General features: G+C 40.9%; 1 protein-coding gene across 4 annotated transcripts in view; it reads left to right on the top strand.

The window, feature by feature from the left end:
* Nucleotides 1-25,999, top strand: part of ULK4 (unc-51 like kinase 4) — a 496,024-nt gene that overhangs the window by 199,512 nt on the left and 270,513 nt on the right. For all 4 annotated transcript variants that reach the window (XR_010662955.1, XM_065933097.1, XM_065933095.1 and 1 more), the window contains one exon: nucleotides 12,352-12,400. Coding sequence is in view for 3 of the 4 variants with exons in the window: in XM_065933097.1 (XP_065789169.1) it covers nucleotides 12,352-12,400 (49 nt within the window). In the remaining variant the exon portion in view is untranslated. The remainder of the gene's footprint in view (nucleotides 1-12,351; nucleotides 12,401-25,999) is intronic.

The following is a 25,999-nucleotide window of genomic DNA, read 5'->3' as shown; positions in this document are numbered from 1 at the left end:
CCTATTTTTATCTGTTAGCACCAGTATCATGGATTGATCTTAGAAGTAGCTCCTGAAATGAGCTTGGGGGTCCTAAAATTACTCAGTGTAATGAAAGTACAACTTCTAGGAACTGAGACTAAACTGAAGATCTGAACACCAAGAAGAGGAAGCTATTCTTTTAGACTCTTCCATTTCACTCCCTTTGATGTCCTTTTCTGGTGAACTTTTGAGACTTCCAGGTTTTCTTTTTTTGGCCAGCTCTTTATTGACATATTGGTGTTCCATGGATGTCTGTCCTCACTTGTCCTTCCTCTTTCCAAATTTAACTCATCTTCTTGTCCAGAGTAGCCTTTCCCTGAAACATTGTCTTAATATTGTATCTTAGAGCAGCTGAAAATCATGAACTCTGCAATTAATTAGCTGTGTACCTTGGATAAGGTTCAATTCTAGTGTCCTTCTCTGTAAGGTCACTCATGCCTATCTCACAGTAAGGATTAAGTAAGAGATGAAGCTCTAAGACCAGTGAATTGTTGTATAGGAGCTTCCGCAGATGAGGTTGCTTGCTGTGATGTTTGTTGCTCTGGTGGAGGTCATGGTTGTGGCCTCCAGGTAGGACAAATGAAGTACTGGAGTCATTCTGAACTTCTTTCCTCTTCTGTCTCTCCTGCATCAGATAGATTTTCTTTTCTTTTCTTTAAAAATATATAAAAATTAATGAAAAAATTAAAATTTAAATAATAAAAAAATAAAAAATAAACTCTTATTTCTTGAATCTTAAAAAAATTTCTTTCTGAGTCATTGGGAGCATGGAGTCTTAGCCCCTGGACCACCAGGGAAGTCCCTGTATTTGACAGATTTTCAAGTCATATTGATACAGCCTTGCTAATCTTTTCCTGTTTACTCCTGCTTTGGTTCTTATCACCTCCTGAGAGTCATCACTGGCAGCTAACTGATCTTCCTGTTCCCAGTTCTTTTTGTGTTCAGGCCATCCTCTCGCTATCGCCTGAATAATCATTGTAAAAATGTAAAGCTGGTGATGGCATCGTTGCCTAGACCTTCTCTTAGTGGCACCCAGTCATCTAGATCAGGGACATGTGCTAACTCATCAAACTTCTTCTGCAAAAGGCCAGATAGTAAACATTTTAGGCATCACTCGCCATATGGTCTCTGCTGCAGCCTCTCAGCTATCACTGTGGTGTAAAAGCAGCTGCAGACACTGTGTGGAGGAATGAGCATTGCTGTGTTCCAGTAAAACTATGGAAGTGGAAATTTGAATTGCATGCAGTTGTCATATGTTATGAAATCTTCTTTTGATTTTTTCCAACCATTTCGAAACCTGACAATATTCTTAGCTCGTGGGCCATACTGGCAGGTGGTGGGGTTTGGCCTGCAGGCTGGAGTTTACCAAGTAAGTTAAGCTCACCAGCATGGATAACAGGATCGTCTGCAGTCAGCCCTGGTTTATCCCTCCAGCCTGATCTTGCGCTGCCTTCTCTTTACTTTTTCCACTTACGCGATAAACTTGCTTTTTCTGTGTCCTTAAGGAGCCATTCTGTTTTTACTTTCTCTCATGCTGTTCCCTTTGCCCAGGGCGCAGCTCATTCTTACCTGTCCTCTTTCCCCTTCTGCTCCATCCTTCATTCACTGTTGATCTATAACCTACTCCTGTTTCAGAGTTCAGCTCAAGCAGTCCTTATTCTGTGCAGTGTGGACACTGATCTAAGCAGCCGAGGTTTGTGTCTCAGCCTCACTTCTTGTCGCTAGACCATTTCGTTGTGCCTCAGTTTCTCATTAAAAAAAAAAAAAGAATTAGTCATCACCATCATCCCTGTGGTTTCTCTTTGATAGAATCCACTGAGCTAGCACATGGGCAGCATGGAAATCATAGTTATTGGGCCATCCACAGTTACTCTGCACCTCAGACGATTCCTATGATCCTTTCAGTACCCTTTATAGCCATCTCTCATAGCACTTCTAACACTGGACGTAGCTCTCAGTGTGTTGTATTCAGTAATGATAGGCACTCAGTAATGTTTATTGAGTGAGAGCAAGAAAAGGAGAAATCTTAGCCTGACTTCAAGTAGATTCGAAAAAGGTCTCTCATTACTGAGTAATAGGATGAAAAGGAGCCATAGAAAACAAGCAGATTCATGAAATTGAAAATAAAATTTAAAATATCTCACATACAATTAGTGTTTTTTAAAAAGTATTGATTTGGCTGCACCAGGTCTAGAGTTCCCACATGAGGAATCTTTAATTGTGGCATGTGGGATCTAGTTCCCTGACCAGGGGTCAAACCCAGGTCCCCTGTGTTGGGAGCACAGCGTCTTAGCTGCTGGACCACCAGGGAAGTCCCTGCAAGTGCTCCTTTAAGTGTTGAGCTCATGTCCGTAAGAGGAAAGAAATGCTGTCCACGTAATATACATTCTAGTGATTCCCTTAGGAACCTGTGTCCCAGCCTGTCCTTTCTCTTACTGACTGCCTTTCTCTCTGTTCGTTGTCTTTGCCGGTTTGGTGCAAGGATGAACATGCTTCTTACCCGTAACTTCAATATATGCGGAGCTGTGGGACCAATACAGAACTGTGTCTTGAGGAGAGTGCCAAGGATGCAGTGAATTATTAGATCAAGGAGGCTAGCTGCAGAGCCACAGAGTTCAGAAAGAAAGAGGGTGAGGGCTCAGGACCCAGAGCAGGAAGCAGGGGGCTGTTTGGGTGAGGCGGGCCGAAGCCCTTGGCTGGTTAACAGGAGCATCAGTGTGGGGACGGTGCCTGTAAAGCCACAGACGAAACGGGACTTTCAGGCACCTCACAGCATCTAGAGTTAGGAGTTAGAGATGTCTTGTCAGTCATTCCATACACTGCATGAAGAGCCTCTTGACTGCTGCTTTTCTTTTTCACCTTTCATACTATCTGTTACAGAAGCGTTCTGTTGCCTAGATTCAGTCAACAGGTGTGGACTTTCACAGGGCTGTATTGGGCATCTATTGAGATAATAGAAAAGCATTTTGCAAACTTGCTAATGTTCTTCTTTTTCCATCTAAGATCTCCTTTCTGTTGGAAAACATGTGCTTTTTTTACATAACCAAAGTGTCTCTTAACTGAACCTTGTGTCTTTCTCATGCTATTTTAGTCAATGGGAGATTTTGGTACTTCAGAGGCACATTCTGGCGTGGCTCATGTGCTCATTTAGTTCTCACACTTGCTCAGCAAATGGAGCTTTATAACCTGGCTTAAATTGTTTTTATATTGTATATGTTTTGGGACCGCTGGGGTGCAGATTTCTTCTAGGAAGAAGTGTGATGCCTGTTCCATGGAGGATTCTGTAGATCTTTGTAAAATGACCAGGTCTGAAATTCTCTCTGCTAAAGCTGCTGAAATCTTAACCCCGCGTTTTTGGGTTGCTGGGGAAATAAGTCTTTATATGTGTCCTTTTATTGGGAAGGCTTCTGCAGTTCTCTCTAAGACAGTTAGCAAGCATTGCAAGCAAGGGCAAACATTTCAAGGAGAAACATCATAAATTTTCTTGCTTTCAAGACAGACATAATATTATGCCATAACTAAACATTATGAAACCATTTCCTTTTGAAGCTGATTCAGTGAACCAATAATTTGAAACTCAGCTAATGTTAGAGACTTTTTATTTAAAATGACTGTTGTTGGCCCACTTAGCTGGTAAATTATGTAAGCCATAAGAAACAAAAAAAGCTTTGTAGTCTAGTGCTCAGTTGTGAACAAATACGAAATCTAAAACTCGTACCCAGTGTTGTTGGAAAGCTAACAAATGTCCAGCATCTATTTTGGGGTTTATACACAAGTTGGTCAGAAGCAGCTTATTCAAAGAATCAAATCTGAATTACATTTTTTGAAAAAAGGAGGTGAAGTAAGATGGAATTGAGGTGGAGGCAAGGTCAAGTCTGTAGTGGGCAGAATTCTTAGATAACCTTTAAGACTCCAAGCCCATGTTCTCCCAGTTTTTCAGTTAAAAGACTAATTTATTGCTGCTATGAGGCTTATTGCAGATGTCATTAAGGTTCCAAACTAGTTGACCTTAAAATATAGAGATCATTTCATGGTGGGCCTGACTAATCATATGAGCCATTTAAATCTGATCTAGAGGTCAAAGACATATCAGTTAGATCTGAAGCTTGAGAAGGATTTTACATGGAGGAGATTCCCCATTGCTGGTTTTGGAGATGGAAGGGGCCACATGACAAGGAATGAGAATGTCTTCAGGAACCTGGGAGGGATCCCTGGCTGACAGCCAACAAGGAAATAGGGACTTGGGTCCTACAACTGCAAGGAACTGAATTCTGTCAGTAGTAAGGTTGAAATTGGACCCCTTCCATCCTCCTGATGAGAACTTAGCCCAGCTGGCATCTTGATTCTAGACCTTTGATACTCTGAGCAGATAAACCAGCCATACTGAACTAGACTTCTGACCTACAGACCTTTGAGTTAGTCAGTGGGTGTGCTTTAAGCCATGAATTTTATAGTAATGTGTTATGCACCAACAGACAACTAATACGAGGCCTCAGTCATGTCTCCATTGCATCACTGCAGTAGCGTATTAACTGGTTTCTCTGGTTCTGCCTTGGTGTTACTCAAACTATCTGGTGAAGAAACAGATTTTGAAATTTCAACATGTTGCAGCCCAATACCACGCCCACGGCAGATTGTGTTTTATAAAAATGGCTGCAAAAAACATCTCCTGCCCCATGCTCTTCTGTTATGTGACAATGCCTCTCCCTCTTCAGACGGCTCTAGTTCCCTCCACCTGAGTCTGGGCTGGACTTTTAGCCTCTTAACTGTTTTCAAGCGATGCTCTATGTTCCAAGGTTCTGTTACAAAAGGTCCTGCAGTTTCAGCCTGGTTCTCCCGGAAGGCTCCTGCTCGGCGCTCAGCTGCCACGCTGTGTGAGGCCACGCCACGTGTACAGGGCAGTACTGGGTGATCCAGTGAACAGAATTAACAGCCTTCCTTGAGTCATCCCAGCCCAGATACCAGACATGTGAATAGAGAAGCCTTCAGATAATTACAGCCTCTAAGCTAGTCTAGTCAATCCCAGCCTTTGTGTCTCCCCGGCTGAGGCCTCAAACACTGGGGACAAAGATAGGTCACCCCCCACTGTGCCCTGTCCAGATTTCACCACCCACAGAAGCCATGGACGTGGCAGAGTAGTTATTGCTCTCTGATGCTGTATTTGGGGTTGGTTTGTTAAGCAGCAGCAGATAGCTGGAATAAGCATTTTTCTAAAATGCTATGAAAGTGAAATTAAAACAAACAAACAGAATATGAGCAAAAATCACATAGTGTCACTTCTGTGCTACTCTGTTGGTCTAAGCACTTTCAAACCTGCCAAGATTCAAAAGGAGAGGACGCAGACCCCACTTCTAAAAGAGAGGAGACACGAAGACTTTAGGAGCCATTAAAAAAGAAAAGTCTTTACATTTTGAGATAAATTTAGCCTCATGGCAAAGTTACAAAAATATTGCAGAAAATTTCCTTATATCCTTCACCAGGTCTCCCCTCATGGTAGCATTTTATAGAGCCGTAGTACAACTTTCAAAACCAGGAAGTAAGCATTGATATAATTTGTTGTTCAGTTGCTCAGGCGTGTCTGACTCTGCGATCCCATGGACTGCAGCATGCCAAGCTTCTCTGTCCTTCGCCATCTCCTGGAGCTTGCTCATACTTACGTCCATTGAGTCGGTGATGCCATGCAACCATCTCGTCCTCTGTTGTCCCCTTCTCCTCCTGCCTTCAGTCTTTCCCAGAAGCAGGGTCTTTTTAATGAGTTGGCTGTTCGCATCAGGGGGCCAAAGTATTGGAGCTTCAGCATCAGTCCTTCCAATGGATATTCAGGGTTGATTTCCTTTAGGATGGACTGGTTTGGTCTCCTTGTAGTCCAAGGGACTGTCGAGTCTTCTCCAACACCACAGCTCAAAAACATCAATTCTTCAGTGCTCAGCCTTCTTTATTGTCCAACTCTCACATCCATACATGACTATCGGAAAAGCTACTGGAAAGACCAGTAGTTTTTTTTTTTTTTTTTTTTTTTTACTATACTTTGATTATACGGACATTTGTTGGCAAAGTGATGCCTCTGCTTTTTAATACACTGTCTAGGTTTGTCATAGCTTTTCTTCTAAGGAGAAAGATCTTTCACTGTCGACTAATCTGCGGATCTTACTCCAGTTTTACCAGTTTTCCCAGTAATGTCCTTTCTCTGGTCCCAGGTCCAATCTAGGACCCCACACTGCATTTAGTTTTCATGTCTTCTTAGTCTGCTCCAATCTGGGACAGGTCTCACCCTTCTGTTGTCTTTAAAAAAATTGTTTTTGTTTTCATTGTGAGATAATCACAGCATTCTAATGGTTTTTACCATACATCAGTTTGAATCGGCCATAGGTATACTTTTGTCCTCTCCCTCCTGAACCCCCCTCCCGTCTCCCTCCCCACCCTGTCCCTCCTGGCTGTCACAGAGCACTGGGTTTGGGTGCCCTCCGTCATACATCAGATTTGCACTAGTTATCTGTTTTACATATGGTAATGCATTTGTTTCAATGCTATTCTCTCAAATCATCCCATTGTCTCCTTCGCAGAGACCTAAAGAGCAGACCTTCTGTTGTCTTGCATGACTTACACTTTCGACGTATTATGAGTGGTTATTTTGTAAGATGCCTCTCACATTTGCTTGAATTTTTCATGGTTAGATTAGTGTTGTGCATTTTTCACAAGCATACCCCAGAAGTGAAGATGTCCCCTCTTTGATGCATGATATCAGGGTATATATGACGTCAGTACGTCTGACTCCTGGTGATGTGAAATGTGCTCCCTGGGGAAGATGGTCTCTGCCAGGATGATCCACTGTAAATATCTCATGGACAGGTTCTTTGATGCAGATGTTCTGTTTGTCATCATGTGTTGGTGGGGCCATGTTTTAAAACTGCCATAAAGTTTAAATTTATCATCAGGTCTAACATAAAAATGTAATGTTTCCAGTTTCTGTCACTCTGTTGTCATAGGTCTGTGGCTGTTGGCAGGCTGGCCCTGGCCTGCAGACCACTCTTTGAGGAGCGATGTTCTAGCCTGCACTCCTTCACCTGTTCCTTTTTCCTGTTACTGTTAGATTGGAGTTTGAATAACAAATCCAACCGTGTCCTTCTTCAGCTTAAAATTCAATGGAGGCTTCCCATCCTTTTAGGGTGAAAGCCACACTTGTGAGCATGACAGTTATGTTGTTTCTTTACTAATGAGCCTTCTCTGATTCTCTTCACCACCGTCTCCAGGTAGGCACACCTGTCTCCACACACTGTAACCGGCCAGTCCCCTGTCTTTCAAGCTCGTGATCACCTCCTTTCAGTCATCTGGGCTGCTCCCTAAGTTCTCCCCATGCCTGGTCACCTATGCCCTGTGAATATACCTCTGATGGAAGTTGAGTTTTGTTTTCTTGTTTGGTTATGTATCTGTCAAGCCATTTAAAATGTTTTCATGAGATATAGTTGATTACAGTGTTGTGTTGCAGGTGTATAGCAGAGTGACTCAGTTTTACATATACACACAGTCACTCTTTTTAAGATTCTTTTCCCACATAGGTCAGTGCAGAGTACTGAGCGTAGTTCCCCGTGCTGTGCAATAGGTCTTTATTATCTATTTTATATGTAGGTGTCTCTATATGTCAATCCCAATTCCCAGTTTTTCCCTTCCATTCCCCCCCCCGTTAACCGTAAGATTGTTTTCTACATCTGTAACTCAATTTCTGTTCTGTAAATAAGTTCATTTGTACTATTCTTGTAGATTCCACATTTAAGTGCTATTATATATCTGTTTGTCAGACATTTGTCAAGCCATTTGACTTGACTGAGCTTGAAGGCATTGATTTTGAGCTGTAAGATTAGCTCGTGACAAGGGTTCAAAAGTGTTAATCACAACCTGACATAGTATCCAGGAAGAAGAAATGTCTCCAGTACTAAGTAAGATCTTTATGACTAGATAGACCCCAGAATTGCCGAGACCTCGGAGAAGCCTTTGGGGAGGACATTGTTCCTGAAGGATAGGATTGACTGATGAGGACTGTGACTCTAGGCTCGTGGCCCTTCTTCGTCATCTCCACCCTGGAGCAGATTAAAGCCTTCAAGTAAGGAAGCAAACTCAAGACAGTGTAACTCGATGGATAGACCCCCATGTTTCTGTAGACATGTGTTTTTTCACTTTTGGAGGCCACTTTTCTTGCCTGTATAACTGAGCTAAAAGCAGGTGGAGATCCTCTGCCTGCTTTTTTTTTTTTTTTTTTTAAAAAGCTAATAATAGTTTGAAATTCAACCCAACCTACTGCTGTATCTCTCTGAACAGAATTAGAGTGATCTCCCTGTACCAATTTTCCCTACCTAAGTTGAACCTAGTCTTTTGTATCTATATTTATATATATAGGTTATATTTAGCCCTATTTTCAAAGTGTATGAAAAGTAATTGTGCCAGAAAATAGAGAGAACCAAGGCCACCTTGACTCCATAGGTCAGTCAATAACTTTATCTCAAAAGCCATTGTTTTTTCTTACATCAAAAGTGTTGACCTCTTATATAAAGTATACTTTAAATCCTTTTGGTTATTGGTTAGCATGGTCTGTGATAAAATTTTCTTGTAAACTTGTGCTATGGCTTCTGTAGTTAAATCTCAACCAAGTATTTATCAGAATTTAAATATATGGTATTTTAAATGAGTTATCAAACATCAGTAAATAGTTTAAAATTTTTATCAATACATCATTTATCAATTAATAAAATAACTCATTAATTAAAAATAAAAAAAAATTCCCAACACCAATGGCAAAATTTGCTTTAAGAACAGGAGTTAGAATTCCAAATAATGTATCCTAAAGATTTTCACAAGTTCATCTAAAATTTTCTAATGCAAACAGTACCTGTTTTGTTAATAACATGAACCACAGATATACAAAAATCCCAGTGAATCTCCTGAAATAAACTTTGTAAGGAAAATTCTTCCATCACACACACTCTTATCATTAATTACACCATTTAGGGGAAAAAGAACCCCTCCCCTAAACCATCCAAAAACACCCAACGTAAAGTAGTCCCAGAAATGGAGTTTAGAAATGGCAGTATATTCAACTTAATCATCTGGAATTACTTAAACACAGTGTGCTTAAATGGCTAACATAAAAGAAGAAAAGTTTACTACAGTTAATAACTTCACAATCCTTTGAAGATGTGGGATAATTTCAAAAAGATCTCTACTTTGTTTTTGGTTTAGAAGATTCAGATAAATCTTTCCCTTCCTGTCCTTTGGGCTGTCCATAAGCCATAGCATTTTCATTCTTTTCAATTTTAGGAAACAGCAGACTCATGTAGTAAAATGATACTGGTCATTTAAATCATGGGGGCCAACCACAACAGAGTCCCCAAATAAGGTCGCCTTTTGCATCATGATTTTCCAGAGTTTAATATAATGATTTAAGACTTTCTGCCTGAATAATTCCCTGAGAATCAGCCACATCCATGTTGTTCAGAGGTAAACCTCGTCCTCCCTGGGCTACAGAGGCCCGAGCCCCGAAGCTGCTCCCCGGAACACCAAGTCAGAGGAAGTGCACTCCATTATTCAGAGCACATTAAGGGTTTGGTCGTTTGAGAGCTGAGCTACTAATTGGACCTGTGGTGATAGGAAAGGAGATGCATTAAGTAAGCAGACCCAGTTTTTAAAATCAAAATTTAAGAACGTATTAAAAACTAAGGTCTCTGAAGCAGCCTGGAATCTGTGGATTTCAGGTATTTTTTATACAACTCACAATAGGTCACTACCCAGTACACATATAAGTGAAATAAAAATGCCACAGAAACAATAGTATGTGTGACACCTTTAGATATCTATTTTATTATTTTAAATTTAAGAAAATGCTAGTCAGTACTCATCGCCCACTTATCGGTCACTTCCCACAGTCTGGAAAACGGATGCATTTTAGATAGTTGTAAGTGTTTGCAGCCACCCCTGTCCCATACCTGTTTTAGCATTCTTTTGGGATTACATGTGAAGTTAGTTCAAGGGTCACAGAAAATGTCATAGAAAAAAATTTTTTTTCACTAAAAGTGATTTTTTTTTTTTTAACCTTGAATTTGCTTTTAATTTTCCAGACATGGCTCTAAATGATGTGTTAGTCAGATCAAAGAACAAAATTGTTCTGGTTGATTGTGTTCAGAAGAATATAAGGATCGAACTGTTAGAACTTAAAAGAGTCTTAAGAGGTAGTGCAGGTCAGCCTGCTTGTCATGCAGAGACCTGGAGATGAACTAGTTGCAATTTTTAAGATTGAATTAAGGTCATTTATGTAGTCATATGACACTAGTGGTAAAGAACCTGCCTGCTAATGCAGGAGACACGAGAGACAGGCGTTCGATCCCTGGGTCGGGAAGATCCTCTGGAGGAGAGCGTGGCAACCCACTCCAGTGTTCTTGCCTGGAGAATCCCATGGACACAGGAGCCTGGAGGGCTACATAGGGTCCACAGGGCCGCAAAGAGTCAGACACAGCTGAAGCAGCTTAGCATGCACACATGTTGGTAATAGAGTGTATTTTAAAATACCGTCATAAAAAGTCTGGCCTTGTGAGTGTCTGCTTTTGGATCTGAATGTTGGAGTAGGCTGTGATGCAGGGAGCTGTCACTCCTTGGTACCACTGAGGAAGCACAGGTGCCTCTGTCCCTATGATATTCCTGGCTTTTGGTTGCTAGGGCAACCACACTCAGAGATGTATGTGCTTGGCTCTTTCGGGCCTGGACCTGGTAAGAGTATATATCACAAAAATTTCATAAGACCAATTTAGGAAATGATGTGGTTAATATCTAGGAAACGAAGAGAAATAAGGATGTGTTGACCTAAAGTTGCATTTGGTCCTGAGTTTGTGCATTTGCTGTCTTACCCACTCATGGTATAAGGAGCTCCATCTTCCTTCCTGAGCCTGCAGTTGCCCAGGAAAGTGAGAGAATGTCAATGAATTTAATACTTGTAGTCAAAGCTTTTCCCCTCTGATCTATCGAGACTATAGAAAATGATCACGCTTATTTTTGCTGGATACTGAGCTAGTGTTTTCTAAGTGCTTCTGTCTTTGGGGATTCACTCTGTAGCTTGCTTTTCCTTAACAGATATTTCTAAAACACTGTGATCTTTTTTTTTTTTTTCTTTTGCTAGTCTCATAGGCTTTTCTTTTATCAATGTAGTATTATAGACAAACAAGCTCCAGGGAGGCCAGATGATAAATTCCCTTTCTATCCCCCTGACGTCCTCTGTGAAATAGACAAACAGCCCATACCTACAGTGAAAGGAATATGCTTGTCTTAAGCGCTGTGGTTTATCCTACAAAGTAAATTCTAGTGAAGTTAAGGAATTTGATTTTCTTTTTATTTATTTATTTATTTTTTATTTTATTTATTTATTTATTTTTTCCCATTTATTTTTATTAGTTGGAGGCTAAATTACTTTACAATATTATAGTGATTTTTGCCACTGAAGGAGGATCAACAAATTATAGTTTATGGGCCTAATATGGGAAACTGCCTGTTTTTGGAAATAAAATTTTATTGGAACACAGCCATGCTTATTAATTTATAGATTATTTATACCTACTTTTGCACTATTGTGGCGGAGGTAATTGTTGCTATAGAGACTGCAGGGCCTGCGAAGCCTAGAATATTTACTATTTGGCCCTTTACAGAGAAAGTTCTCTGACCCTTGGACTAAAGGAATATTTAGAGATTGAAGTATTGTTCTTAAAAAAACTATCCCTTTTGAATAAAGGCTATTTTCCTTTAAATTGCTTAGAGAAAGTCTTCTGTTACAAAAAATGACCACTTATCACTAGGTTTGATGAAAGTGCCTCGAAGCTATTATGTGATTGGTGTCTACTTTTTTTTAAAGTTAAAGATCATTAAAAATCATTGAACATTAAATCATTAATGTTGAGAAAATAACTAATGAGGTACATATGAAAGATTACAGTGTGGCAAGCTTATAATTTAACTACATGAAGGATAGGTTGCATTACTTCAGCTGACATTGCTTATTTTGATAGTCTTTATGATAATTGTTTTTTTAGATACATTTTTTACATTTATATATATGTTTGAGGTTTTGCCTGGTGCAGATCAATGAGGCAAAGCTAATAGTCCTTCTCAAAGAAGCCTCACATTTCTTGTGTTTAGATGTAATTCAGTGTATTAAAATGAGTGTTTAATCTTACTATTCCTCAGTCACAGTATTTCAGCAGTAAAACATGGGGCTGCAGTGCTCCATGTTGGGGCAGCAGTTTAAATAATTTTAAGAATCATTATTAATACATTATCTTTGCATTTCTTTTCTAACAGACTTGTGGAAGACAGCAAACTGATCTCACGCATTTTTGAAGTAATTCTGGTAAGAGAAGAAATGTGTGTCTGAAATTCAAGTGAAAAATTTAAGCATTTTTAAAGTTTTGGCCACGTTGTTTGGTTGGGTGGCCTGCACAGCCGGGTTGTGTGTCTGTGGTGTCACTTAACCTATTGGGCCTCAGTTTCCTTGTCTGAGCTCTTGTCTAGCTCTGTGATTGTACAGGAATATTATTTAATGATCTGGATCTTTCTGGAAATCCTTCACATTTTATTTCTGTTAAGTTAAAAATTACATTATCTACTGTAGAAAGATGTATATAGAAGTATGCTGGGAAAGATTGAAGGCAGGAGGAGAAGGGGATGACAGAGGATGAGATGGTTGAATAGCACCACTGACTCAATGAACATGAGTTTGAGCAAGCTCCAGGCAATGGTGAAGAACAGGGGAGCCTGGCGTGCTGCACTCCATGGGGTTGCAAAGAGTTGGACACGACTTAGCGACTGAACAACAACAAAATATACAAAGCATACTGTATCTGAGTTTGGTTTGTGGATGAAATGGCAGAATGATGATCACTATGCTTCACTCTGCATGTTCTCATGTTCAGCGTGAAGCTCTCTGACTTTGTCATCATTGAGTCAGGTCAGCAGTTTGATGCCTATGTGCGGAAGTTGTCCTCTTCAGAATGTAGAGTAGCTTAGCTTCTATACACCATTTTTTTTTTTTTTTCCTATTCATAGAACACAGCTTAATTGAAAACTGCCAGTTAAAGAAAGCCTTTCCTCTCTGGTTACTCTGGGTAGAGAATAAAATGGGATGTAGGGTTGGATTTTCTCACTTCTGCTAAATCTCTGTTGATACTAAACTTAAATCTGAGAATTACACTGAAAACCGAGTTGGTACTTACAGCAAGGGAGTACCCTTAGACAAAGAAATGTTCTCTTGTGGCTGGGTAGGTTGGCCCCCTTTACCAAAAACTTTCCCTCCGTGGCTGTCAGTGTGGGCACCAAAGGAGGAGACCCATCCCTAGTCAGATCAGTGGAACCTGACTCGGTCATCCATAAAGCAATAGGTTGTACCATCAGATAACCCTACACATGGAAAATTAGCTCTCTTTAATCATCTTAAAATATTAATCTGCATGTTACTTGTGCTCTGATAGGGCTGTATGGTGAAAACATTATTTTTCTTGGCCACAGATTTCCCTTGGAGGAGAGCTGTGGGGTTTGCTGAGTAATTTGAGTTAGGTGGGGAGTAGATGTGGGAGTAGACGTGGGCATTCCCAAAGCATGCTCAAGTGACACCAAGATGACCCAGAGCTGGCGTCCTAAGACGATTGAACCACTTCCAGTGGTCAAAGGGGATTTTAGAGGAAGTGTCAGGAGAAGATAATGGCAACCTCCTTCAAAAGGTCCCATGCACGCACTGCCGCACTCACTGCCCCGACCCTGTAGCAAGCGACCGCTGACCCACACCTCTGCTGGAGACTCCTGGACACACAGCAGGCAAGTCTGGGCCAGTCTCTTGTTGGTATGCAAATGTGATGCAAAGCTGCATGCAGATGAGGGCATTGTTTTTTGGCACTCCGCTTGGGTCCTGAGCCCAGCAGAGCCACGCTACCAGTCCTCCAGCCCCGCTTCATGATGGGGCCTGAGACCTGCACCCAGAGAGCAGATCTGGGCCGTGGGGGCTACAGTTATACAAGGCAGTTCGCCAGCTGGGTTGCTGGTTCAGCTGCAAGCCAGTTCAGGCACTGGCTGGGGCGGGGGGAATTGCCAAGGGTTGCTGGGAAAGAAGGGGCAGTGAAGGAGGTCCAGGCCGGGGCGTCCTCCCCTCCGCTCCATCCCCGCATGATACCAAAGGGCCTCTGTCCTCCTTACAGCCAGCAGGGAAGGGATCAGTGTGGTGGCTCCCCTATGTTCCCTGGTTTTGTCTGCAAGGGAAACAGACTGGCTCAGTGATCATCATTCTGCCTCTATTTCCTGGTCTCAGCAGAACCCAAGAACATAGCCAGAGGAACCATGAGAATCTGCCCCCAGTCCGCAAGCGTTGCTCTAGCGCCCACTTGTTTCGCTTCCAGCAGAACAACCTTTGGGCATTCAGGAGAAGAAATAGGAAAAATAGAGAAACAGGAGGTGACGCATCATGGCAGTCACCAGCTGTCTAGTGGAGATTGTTAAGCTTTGCCTGGTGGTATATGCCTTCCGCAGGACATATATCGCTTGCTAATTTGTTGTGGAGTCGGATTTGTGTTTGGAGGGCCATGGGTGCTGTAAACTGCTGGGTTCAGCCACATGGTTGGGCAGGGGGCAGGAGCCAAAGCTGTCTACTCTCAGCCACATCTGGCTTGTGCTTAAAAAGAGACTTGGTGTTTCAGACTCAGAGAGCTGGAGCTTGACCAGACTTGAATCTCTCGGATGTTACTCATCCTCTTGCTGTGCCCAGGGGGCTTCTGACCTGCTAAGATCACTACAGGTCCTTGTGACTGATAGAAAGTTCTCACCCCAGACTTTGGCAGTCATCTCAAGGTCTGAAATCCCAATGTGGGAAATTCTCCCTTGTGGCTTACCAGTCCCCCTCCCCTTGCCCCCAGTAACGTGCTGAATCTTTCTATCACCGGCAACTAGCAAGGCTTCACATTGTGCAAATGTTTAATTGATCAGTGCCACCATTTAAACCCTTGTTGTTGGGTTGTAACTGTCACAGGGAGTGGATGGAGGTTACACACACTCTCCAGGTCAGGATTCCAGCTGGTCACATGTTGTGTGACTTCAGAGGCATTTCTAGGTGAGACTCTTCCTCCAAATAGAACATCTCCATGCTCAAGTTTCTTGTAGGCTCTTATTATTTTTTTTTATAAATATAAAGGAAAAACAATTGGGAAATCACTTTTTGGGACAGGACTTTTGATGTCCTTGAGGAATATTCTCAAATCCTTATTCTGTTTTCATCTTTCTTGAGTTGAATAACCTGTTTTCTCTGTATAAATGCATTTTTAATCAATGAAGTGTCTTTTTTAGCTGTTATCCTATGAACTACTGCCTTGTCCCTTCTAATTTTTGTCACTGAGCTAGACATAATAGAGTTTTATTGATTCTGTGCTGTACATTTTTTTATTAAAATTTTAGCATTTCTGAAACTAGACTGTACTCCCCAAACCAGTGACATTTAACAGTTGCCTTCAGCCAGGTGACCTGGTTGTCATTGCCTTAACCGATACATTTCAGTTTTCCTTTTCTTTTTATTAGTGCCCAAGAATAATAAATTATTAAAAAAAAAAAGTCTAAGTTTAAAAGAACTCTTTCAATAAAAATGCAAATTCTAAGTAGTAAGAACCATGCCGTAGTTTAATTGGCAGCACTTTTCTTCTGTAGTGCTTGATAAAATAATGGTGTATCTTAGAACTGACGGATTCCTAGATTCAAGGAAACACAGTTTATACTTTAGTTGGGTTTGGTTTCTAAGTTCGAGGGCCTAGGTAGTGTCTGGCGTATATAGAACAGCTTCTTGTAGTGGTTTGATTAGAACAAGACATAATGAAAAGATTGGACTGAGACCCCTTGGCTCTTCTGGCCACTCATGAAAAAACAAAGCAGCGTTTGACCTGTTCAGCTGGTGGTCCACTGTGATCTCCTGATTAGTTTTTTCCTTTATTCTCAGCCCATAACTGTTTTCTATCTTTGGTTTGAGGTACCTAAAGCCTGATAATGGAGTTTATAACTTCCTTCTTGTCTTGAGTTTCCCATGTGATGTGCACTTTTGCCCACGACATAAGACATCCTGTCTGAGATGTTTTCCTTTAAGAAAGCAAAACCGCCTCAGCTGGTGGGCAGGGACTGTAGTCAGCGTCCGTGTCTTTCCTGTGGGCCTAGAGGAGGGTGAAGATGAAGGCAGCAGAATTCTGCCTCTGTGGTCCTGTTTGGTAGGAGCTTTACTGAGAGAGAAAGAGTACTGTGATTTCCAGGGGAGGGAGTGATGGGCTCTGCTCCATGTAGGGAGAGAAGTCTCACAGAAGTAACCTTTTAACAGGGGGTTGTCATGAGGAGAGGGGCCTCGCAGCTAGGCTGTGCTGAGTCCTTAAAAGTGCCTGCACCAGTGCCACGGAGAGATGGTAGGGAGTGAGTACTTTGGGACCAGATCCTGCAGGTCTTTATACTGTGGTTCTTCCTTATTTGTTGGCTTTGCAAATGATTTATACTCTTCAAAATCAGGATCCTCTAAACAAAGTAGTGGTTACCAGTGCAGAGAGGGAAGGGAGAAGGGGGCAATATAGGAGTAGAGGACTAAGAGTACAATTATGTATAAAATAAGCTATAAGGCTATATTGTACATGGGGAATATAGCCAATATTTTATAATAACTATTAATGTAGTATAAGCTTTAAAAGATGTGAATCAATATATTCTGCACCTGTGATATATTACTGTACATAAGCTATACTTCTACTTAAAAATTAAAAAGTCAGGATCCTCTACTTAAAAAAAAATCTTTTTGAGCACCTTTGCAGCCAGGGCAGTATGCAGTGAGGACATAGACTGCCTGGCCAAGGAGTTGTGTTGGGGAGAGAATCAGGCTTAGGGTCATGACCTTATATTGTAAACTTTAAACAGGTTGAAAGCTGGATTTTGGGAGCTGCCCGCAATTTCCATTAGCGAGGCTTTTGAGATCAGTCAGAGGGACTCTAGGAAGGAAGCTTAAAAGACAGAACTCGTCTCAGAGGTCTGATCTAAGGGCCCAGGAGTTCTAGCATCACATTCAGGCCAGAGAGCAGGCAGGATATTTTTAATCTTGGGTTGCACCTGCAAGTGTCCCCACTCTTGGCAGGCCAAATGGTGGATAGAGCCAGGTAGCTGATGGCTTACAGAAAGGAGCTGCCACAGCAGCTGGGTGCTGCTTCCCTGGCAGGGCCCACCTGGGTGAGACGCTGCATCTTCCCTGACAGCACAAGGCCAGTGCGGGACAGAGCAGAGCCTCAGAGAGCCTGCCCTGAATTAAGCCAGGCTCCCATACACAGGCTGCGGGGTCTGCGGCACTTAGGCAGTCTGGATCTGCTTAATAAATGGGGACTCCTGGGGAAAGTCAGTCACAGGAGGGCCTGATGGCTTAGGTTTTGAGTGTTGAGTTGCTAGATGAGCAGGATGGAAAGCTTTCTCCCTTTCTCCTTCTTTCCTCGTTCTTCTTTCCTCATTGGAAAGCGTAAACATTGTGTTTAAATGAGTCTTAAGTATGAATTTGGATGGATCAGCCTTTGGATTTTGCTGTAACTCTGGTCTCTCCTCATTTTATTTCAGTAGTTTTTTCTTTTGGCCTACTTCCATAAATCATTTTAATGCCAAGTAATATGGGCAACCTGTATTTTATTGGAAAAAATCTATATTCATAGCAGATTTTCCAATATGTGCCAAAATATCACTGTCATGATATTTTATGTCTATTCCAGAGCAAACAATTAAAGAGCAATTTCATTGGCAAATGTTAACAATAAAAATGGGATTAGCAATACACTAGTTTGACAATTATATTGTTTTAGCAGTTCTCAATGATAGCAGTTGAAGCAAGCTTGAGTAAATCTTCCAAGTCAATGGTACCTTTAGGAAAGAATCTCTTTATGGACTTCTGGTGCTGCATTGCTTCAGTCCTGTTTAACCCCCAGTGGATGTCTGAAAACCCAGGGTGCTATCAAACCCTGCATGCATGTATGCTGAGTCTCTTCAGTCATGTCCAACTCTTTGCGACCCTATGGACTGTAGCCCACCAGGCTTCTCTATCTATATCATTCCCCAGGCAAGAATACCGGGGTAGGTTGCCGTTCCCTTCTCCAGGGGATCTTTCCAACCCAGGCATTGGACAACATCTCCTAAGTCTCCTGCATTGGCAGGCAGGTTCTTTACCTTCGGGGCCACCTGGAAAGCCCTGTGGACCTTTGGAGCATAAAGGATTTAATCCCTGACATACTGAGGTGGTACACACTGGTAGCCACATCACACTTGAGAAATGTTTCTAATCCCGAGTATTCATCGGACTTTTTTTTTTTGTTGTTTATTTTTATTTATTTAGTTGGTTATGCTGGGTCCTAGTTGTGGCATGCGAACCCTCAGTTGTGGCATGTGGGATCTTGTTCCCCGACCAGGGATCAAACCTGGGGCCCCTGCATTGGGAGCACAGAGTCCTAGCCACTGGATCACCAGGGATATCCCTTCATCGGACTTTTAAAGTTACTTTGATCCATTCTAGTTGCAGCCCATCTAATGTGGGTTGGTTCTTAGGGATAAAATGACAAGTTCCTTATAAGCTAAGACCCTTTTTGTGTTCAATATGCCATTGATAAGCTTCTGCTATGCACTTGAGCATGAATTTCTAAAACAGGAAACATGGTTTGATTCCAATTTCAAAATACTCGACCTAGGAAAGTACTTTAAAAGTTACGCAAAGAGTGCTTACTGGATGCAGGGGGTGAATCTGATTCCTCAACCTACATGGATGCCAATCAGGGATTCTGTGGATTGTAGGATGGACTGATAACCAATTCGTGTTGTATATGAAAATGAGTTTATACTCTGCTAACCATGTGTACTTTGAAATGTTTTATTTGGTGGCTGTCGGGAAGGAGGTGGATTTGCACAGATCTATTCTTAGTAGCTTGTGTCATAATGTATATTTGCAGGATAACTCTTTCAGGCAGAGGTGCAATGTATTGATACTGGATTGAATGAAGTGAATTTGTTCAAATAGCAACTGAAACAGTGGCTTTGATCTGACCAATACCATGTTACCTAGTTAGCTGAATAAATGGGTTGAAGCTTAGTAAAATAAACGTATCGATAACTTGGGTAAAGCATGATTGGTTTCTGTATAATCAGCCCAATTGGGCTTTGAGAGAATATGGACTTTATTAAGTTAAAAGCTACAAATTATACTCACTGAAAAAAATGCTGAAATAAGGTTTAGGATACCTTTGGCCAATCTCAGGGCACATAGTGAGAGTATGTCACATAGAGCTTCTCCCAAGCCAAGGGGATCTTGAGTTTTATCATCATCATTCTTGTTTCTCGGGCTTCCCTGGTGTCTCAGGCGGTAAAGAATCTGCCTGCAATGGAGGAGACCTGGGTTCGATCCCTGGGTTGGGAAGATCCCCTGGAAGGAGGGCATGGTCACCCACTCGAGTATTCTTGCCTGGAGAATCCCCATGGACAGAGGACTCTGGCGGGCTACAGTCCACGGGGTCACAAAGAGTCGGACACAGCTGAGCGACCAAGCAACATTCTTGTCTCTAGTTCTGCTCCAGTTCCTGGGCTTCACATTGAGGAAACATACTAACTCTTCCTTCTTTCTTCTCTGCAAGGAGGTGGCCTAGTTATAAACCACAGAAGGAGAAGGTGATAAGTACTTCTGTAGAGTGTAAGCTTTTGTGTTTTGTTTTTTTAAATTCTTAGTTGATTGTGGAATGAGACTTGTGAAATAAGGGTAAAATTAGGGCCCAGCAAGCAAGTGAAACCTGAATGAGATTAAGTTACAGACAAGTGAAGAGAGGTGTGGTCCAGTAAAGTGTCATGAGAGGGAATCGAGAAGAAACAAACACTGGATTACATTTTGAAAAGCAAAAGAGTTAGTATAATACTGGAAGAAGAGGCAGAACTCTTGGTTGAAGGTCCGTGAATCTTAGGTACTTATGTGCACCTCTCCCCCTGCACTCACCTCATTGCCTGTGCTGTTGATTAAATTTCTCGTGTAGACCTGCGCTTTTCAGCATGGCAGCCGGCAGCCACATAGAGCACAACAAGCATGTGAAACACAGCTGGTCTGAGTTGAGATGCATTCTAAGTGTCAAACACATACCAAATTTCCAAGGGAAAAATGAATGTAAAGAAGTTGAGTAATTTTCTTGTATTGATTACATGTTTAAATGGCAGTATTTGGAGTATATTGGGCTAAAGGGACTATTGTTAAAATTAATTTTTTTTCTTTCCCCCCCTTTTTTTTACTGCAACTTTCAGAATATTAAAAATATGTTGCTTGTATTCTATTTCTGTTGGATTATGCTGCAGTAGGTGATTTCTTATCTATTTCCTCCATCGCATTGTGAATTTCCCTTCAGGAGGAAGTCACTCTAAACACAACAATGTTTGTTTCCAGCACGTTGTCCTCCCTGCTTTTTGCTTTTCAGTACATTTATGGGATGGTTAAATAGCATCACTGACTCAGTGGACATGAGTTTGGGCAAACTCTGGGAGATAGTGAAGGACAGGGAAGCCTGGGATGCTGCAGTCCATGGGGTCACAAAGAGTCAGACAGGATTTAGCGACTGAACAACAGCAACGTTTTATTTTATTAGTGAAGAAGTGGGAGAGGCAAGGCATGGCTGTTCAGTTTAGACCCTTTCCTTCTGGAGTGCAATCACACTTGACCTTTCTCCCTTGATGGTGGATTGTAAGATGAAACAGTAGGAAGGGCCAACATTCTTTAGTGTAATATATTCACAAAAGGCAGTGTGGTTGTAGCTCCCCTGAATTTTGGCCTTGACTAGTGATATCACTCAATTTTACTTCTTTCCTAATGCTGCTTTATCTGAGGATGCCCAGCCACTGGCCATTGGTCAACTTTGGGTTCAGGCTTGTGTTAAAATGCCCACTGTGGTCCTCAGGCCTTGCCCATTCTCACAGCTCCAAAGTCCCATGTGTTTGGGGCTCTTCGATAGATGGAACCAAGTAAAATAGCTTGTGGTAAATATAAAGAGTTACTGAAAGAGTCAGGTTTAAAAGTGATGATTCATTGTTTCTCAATATATGGTCAGCGAATGGTACATTTTCTCAAAATTCTTCGGTAATGTAGGACCGCATGAGTTTATTCATGTGCTAAACTATTGAGAATGCCAACTTAAGAATGTGGAAATACCACTAAAAAGTTACTAGCTTTGAATAAAGCAGCAAATATCTACTAGCATTTGCTTTTCATGATTTTTGCATTTGTTTTCTTGGATGAGTAAGAGAAAGCAGAATTTATGTGCTGACCCAGCTCTGCAAAGGGTTTTCAGGCTGAGCCAGGAAATCTGATGCACTAAAGTAGTTTGCAGATTTATGGGGAAAGGAGAGCTTTTTAAATAGTTATAGCAAGTGAAATTGCATTTTGGATTTATTAGAGGTACCGAATTGGAGGAGGACTGTGATGAGCCAGTGAGGGCAAGTTATTACAAAGGATTTTTTGGTTTATTTTTGCTGTCAACAAAAGCAGTACATGCTTGTATAAAAGTTCAAACAGGACAGAAATGTCAAAGATAGAGTGTGAAAGTCTTCCTAATAGTTTGATGCATATTTTCTTCATTATTTTCCATGTATGTATTATACCTCTCTTTTCTTTTAAAAAAGTGGGACCTCTTTTTTCTTTTAAAAAATTTTTAAAAATAATATATCTTGTATCTATCTTACATTGTAACGTTCATGGCATCAGGGTATGTGTGTGTCCACCCATGTGCTCTGCTGTGCTATGCTTAGTTGTATCCGACTCTTCGCAACCCCATTGACTACACCAGCCAGGCTCCTCTGTCCATGGGGATTCTCCAAGCAAGAATACTGAAGTGGGTAGCCATGTCCTCCTCCAGGGGATCGTCCCAATCCACAGATCGAACCCAGGTTGCACTGGAGCAAATTCTTTACCGTCTGAGCCACCAGGGAAGCCCATGCATACTGGAGTGGGTAGCCTATCCCTTCGTCAGGGGATCTTCCCAACCCAGGAATCAAACTGAGTCTCCTGCATCGCAGGTGCATTCTTTTATCAGCCAAGCCACCAGGGAAGCCCCATGTACATGTATAGGCATGATTTATTTCTATTATGTGTTAAATGTATAATTTGATGCGTTCTTACATAAGTGTATTCACTCGAGATAATGAACACAACCATCATCCTCCAAAGTTTCCTTGTGCTTATTTTTAATCTATCCCCCCTGTCCCCACTCCTGTCCCAGGCAACTATTAATTCACTTACAGTCTCTGTAGATTAGGTTGCATTTCCTAGAATTTTACATAAATGAGTAGTAAGGGGTGGACTCTTTTCTTTTTTAATGAATCCCTTGGTTCTTTTATTGAACATACTTTTTCCTAGCGAGAAAGCATTGGGTCTGATGTGACCCATGGGGTTTTGTTAGAATCCTTGAGAAGGTTGAGAAGTTCCCTTTCATTCCTAGTTTGCTGAGAGATTTCACTGTAATGGACTGTTTCTCTTCATCTATTAAAATGATCATGTAATTCCTTATTTAAAAAAAAATATGGTGAAATTACTGATCTGTGTGTGTGTGTGTTAAACCAGTCTGGTCAACTGAAGTTAAAACCTGTCATGCTCTGTTTTTTTTAAATATATAACATTGGATTTGATTTAGTAAAAGTTCTAAGTATTTTTGTAACTGTGTCCATGAAGGATGTTGTTCTATAGTTTTCTTAGAGTCTTTTTCTGACTTTTGTATCAGGGATATGTTGGCCCCAGGGAATGAGTTGGAATATGTTCCCTTCACTTTAGTTTTTAGGAAAAAATTCCTTTTAGAGTTGGTATTTATCTTCTCCTTTAAATATTTAGTAAAAATAACCAGTGAAGCCACTTGGGCTTGAAGTTATTTCTGTGGGAAAGTTTTAAAGTATAAATTTATTTCTATGAATGGATGTACAGTTATTCAGTTTATTTCTTCTTGATATCTTCAAGGAATTTGTATATTTCATTTAAGTTTTCAAATTTGTCGTCATGAGGTGGTTATGATACCGCCTTATTATCCTTTTAGTGTTTGAGAATCGATAGTGATGCCTCCCTCTCATTTCTCATACTGCTTGTTTGAATAGTAATGAGAAATTGCTATTTGCTCTCTCTTTTTTCCTCCTCTGATTTAGTTAGCTAGAGGTTTACTGCCTTTATTTGCCTTCTGAAAGAAGACCTCGCTTTGGTTTTGTTGATTTTTCCCCCTGATTTGTTTTTTCATTAATTTCTGCTCTTTATTATACTCGTTTCTCTGTTTTTCTTTGGGTTCGCCTTTTGCTTTTATTCTAATTTTTTTAAGAAATGCTGAGGTCATGAGTTTATTCTGTCTTAACTAATATGATCATTTAGTACTATAAATCTCCATCTAAGCGCTGTCCTAGTTCCATCCCACAAAATTTAGATGTTTCATTTTCATTTAGTTCAACATAATTTGTAATTTCTGTTTTGATTTCTTTTTTGATTCATGGATTATTTAGAAGCCTCTTATTTAGTTTTCCCATATTTGAGGCTCACGTGTATATTTTTGTTGATTTCAGTTTAATTACACTGTGGTTAGAGAACATATTTTCTATGTTTTGCATCCTATACAGTTTCTTCCGAGTTGTTTTATCACCCAGTCTGTGGTCTGTTTTGGTAAATGGTAAATGTTTCCCCTATACTTGTGAAGAAAGTGTAACTGCTGTTGTTGGTTGGAATGCCCTGCGAATGTCAATGAAGTCAAGGTGGCTGTTAGTGTCTGTTCAAATGTTCTGTGTCTTTACTGGTATTCTGTCAACTTGTCTGTCACTTTTGAGAGAGGGCTAATGGTGTCTCTGGCTATAATTGTGTCTTTGGCTATAATTGTGTCTTTGGCTATTTCTGTTTTGGTTATACCATTGTTGTTTTCTGCTTTGTAGCTCTGTTATTCCATGTAAAAATTAAACTTGGGATCATGTGTTATCTTGAGGAGTGGAACTGTTTATTGTAATGAGATTCTCGTCTTTCTCCCTGGTCATATTTTTTGTCCTAAAATCCACTTTATCTGATGTTAGCATCACCACTGCAGCCTTCTTTGATTAGTGCTAGTAGATACATATTTTCCCATCACTTAAATTTTAGCCTATCTATGTATTTATATTTAAAGGTGTTTTCCTGGCAATAGATGTAGTTGAGTTTTACCTCTTTATTCAGTCTTATATAATTAGTCTTCTGAGGTGCTTAGAACATTTTCATTAAATGTAAATATTGATATTAGCATATTTAAATCTGTTGTGCCATCTCACTTCTGGTTTTGTATCACATCTCCTCTTCTTTCTGCTTTATTTCTGTCTTTTCCAGCTGCCTTTTGTATCAGTAGAGTACTTTGCCTTCCAGTGATTGGTGTAGGGTTTACAATATGCATCTTTAATTTACCTCAGTCTGCCCACTGTCATGTAGGTAATTACCCTGATCTATGATCGCCTCCAATAAACTACCAGACAGAGCAGCCAAGGGCTCCCTGAGCACAAAGGATCACAGATCAAAAACAAAAACTCACATCACATGTTTTATTGAATCATTTAAGTATGTACAGTGAGAAGCAAGGTATAGATTAGATTAATACATTTTAAATGGGGTGCAAGCAGGGTGGAGTACACCCCATCTGAATCCTGGCTAACAGGATGTTGGTATCCCCCCGCCCTCGTGAACTTTCCCCTGAGCTGAGTCTGAGGAGCACGGCCCACCGGTGGAAAGTATCTCACACATAGCACATACTTGGAGAGACGTGTATAGTTGGCCCTGTTTGTACTTGGTAGTGAACTAGCTCAGCATCCGTGGGTTTTATTTGTGTTTCTTTTTTTTTTTTTTATTATTTGTGTTTCTTAAGTGAATATCACACTGGACCTGAATAGATGTCATTGATGTGTGAGTTAGTTAAAACTTCACGTATACTGAATATTTTTGGTACTTACTGTTTTAGTATTCAGTTTAATATTTCGTGCATCATGAATATTTAGGGTCCAGATGTCTTATGTATGTTTAATGACTCATGAACACTGGTCTCTTCTGGTCCTTTCATTCAGTTCTATTCACGTCTAGCACACTTATACTCTGTATATCATGTCATACAGGCATCAGGCATTCCATTTTTTCTTCCATCTCAGAATCCTTGTAATATGGAAGTGTAGTTTATACTACTTCATATTTCATGTGAGAATCTTTCAGCAGCATACTTGGATTTTTAGTGACTTCTCATCACGTACATCCTGAAATCGAATTCCTGCTAAACCCTGTGTGAGCTGACTGGGGCTCCTGCCCCGCGTCCTGTTCACTTTCTCTTCCTGACTCTGCCGTCACCGTGCTCAGGCTCAGTTTACGGAATAGACACCGCGTAGACTTACCTTTCTTCTTCTCAGGACCTTTGCTTCTACTGGTCCCTCTCCCCAGAATATTCTTCTCCCATCTCCTTGCAGGACTGAGCGCATCTCATCCTTTAAATTTCAAAGAGACCGTTCTACCTCGTCCAAACTGTGAGGGCCTGTCTCTCTAGCCTCACCTGCCGTCTGGCACAGAGTACCCTTAAGTGGCCACCCGTTACATGTCGAATAGTTAAGGTGTCATGCATTATTACTTCTAATGTAGTGCTAGATTTAACATGCACACTCTTGAAAGGACTTACTTAAAAACAAGTCCTTTCACTTTTACAACAAATCATTGGCCACAGGCTTTAGTCTCTACAAAAATCTCCTAGTCAGTAATGTGTTAACTATAGTACATTATCAGAAGCAGAAAATCTACATTGGTATACCTTATATGCATCATTCAATTTATGTATATTTTTTAGGATTTGTTTTATAGCCAAGAATATGGCCTATTGGTGTATGTTCCATGGATGCTTGAAAGGAATGTGTATTCTGCAGTTATTGGTTGAAGTGTTGTATTAATGTT

The sequence above is a fragment of the Muntiacus reevesi genome, chromosome 4, assembly GCF_963930625.1.
Source record: "Muntiacus reevesi chromosome 4, mMunRee1.1, whole genome shotgun sequence".
Classification (NCBI taxonomy): domain Eukaryota; kingdom Metazoa; phylum Chordata; class Mammalia; order Artiodactyla; family Cervidae; genus Muntiacus; species Muntiacus reevesi.
The sequence above is the reverse complement of the archived record's forward strand: the minus strand, read 5'-3'. Positions and strand labels throughout refer to the sequence as shown.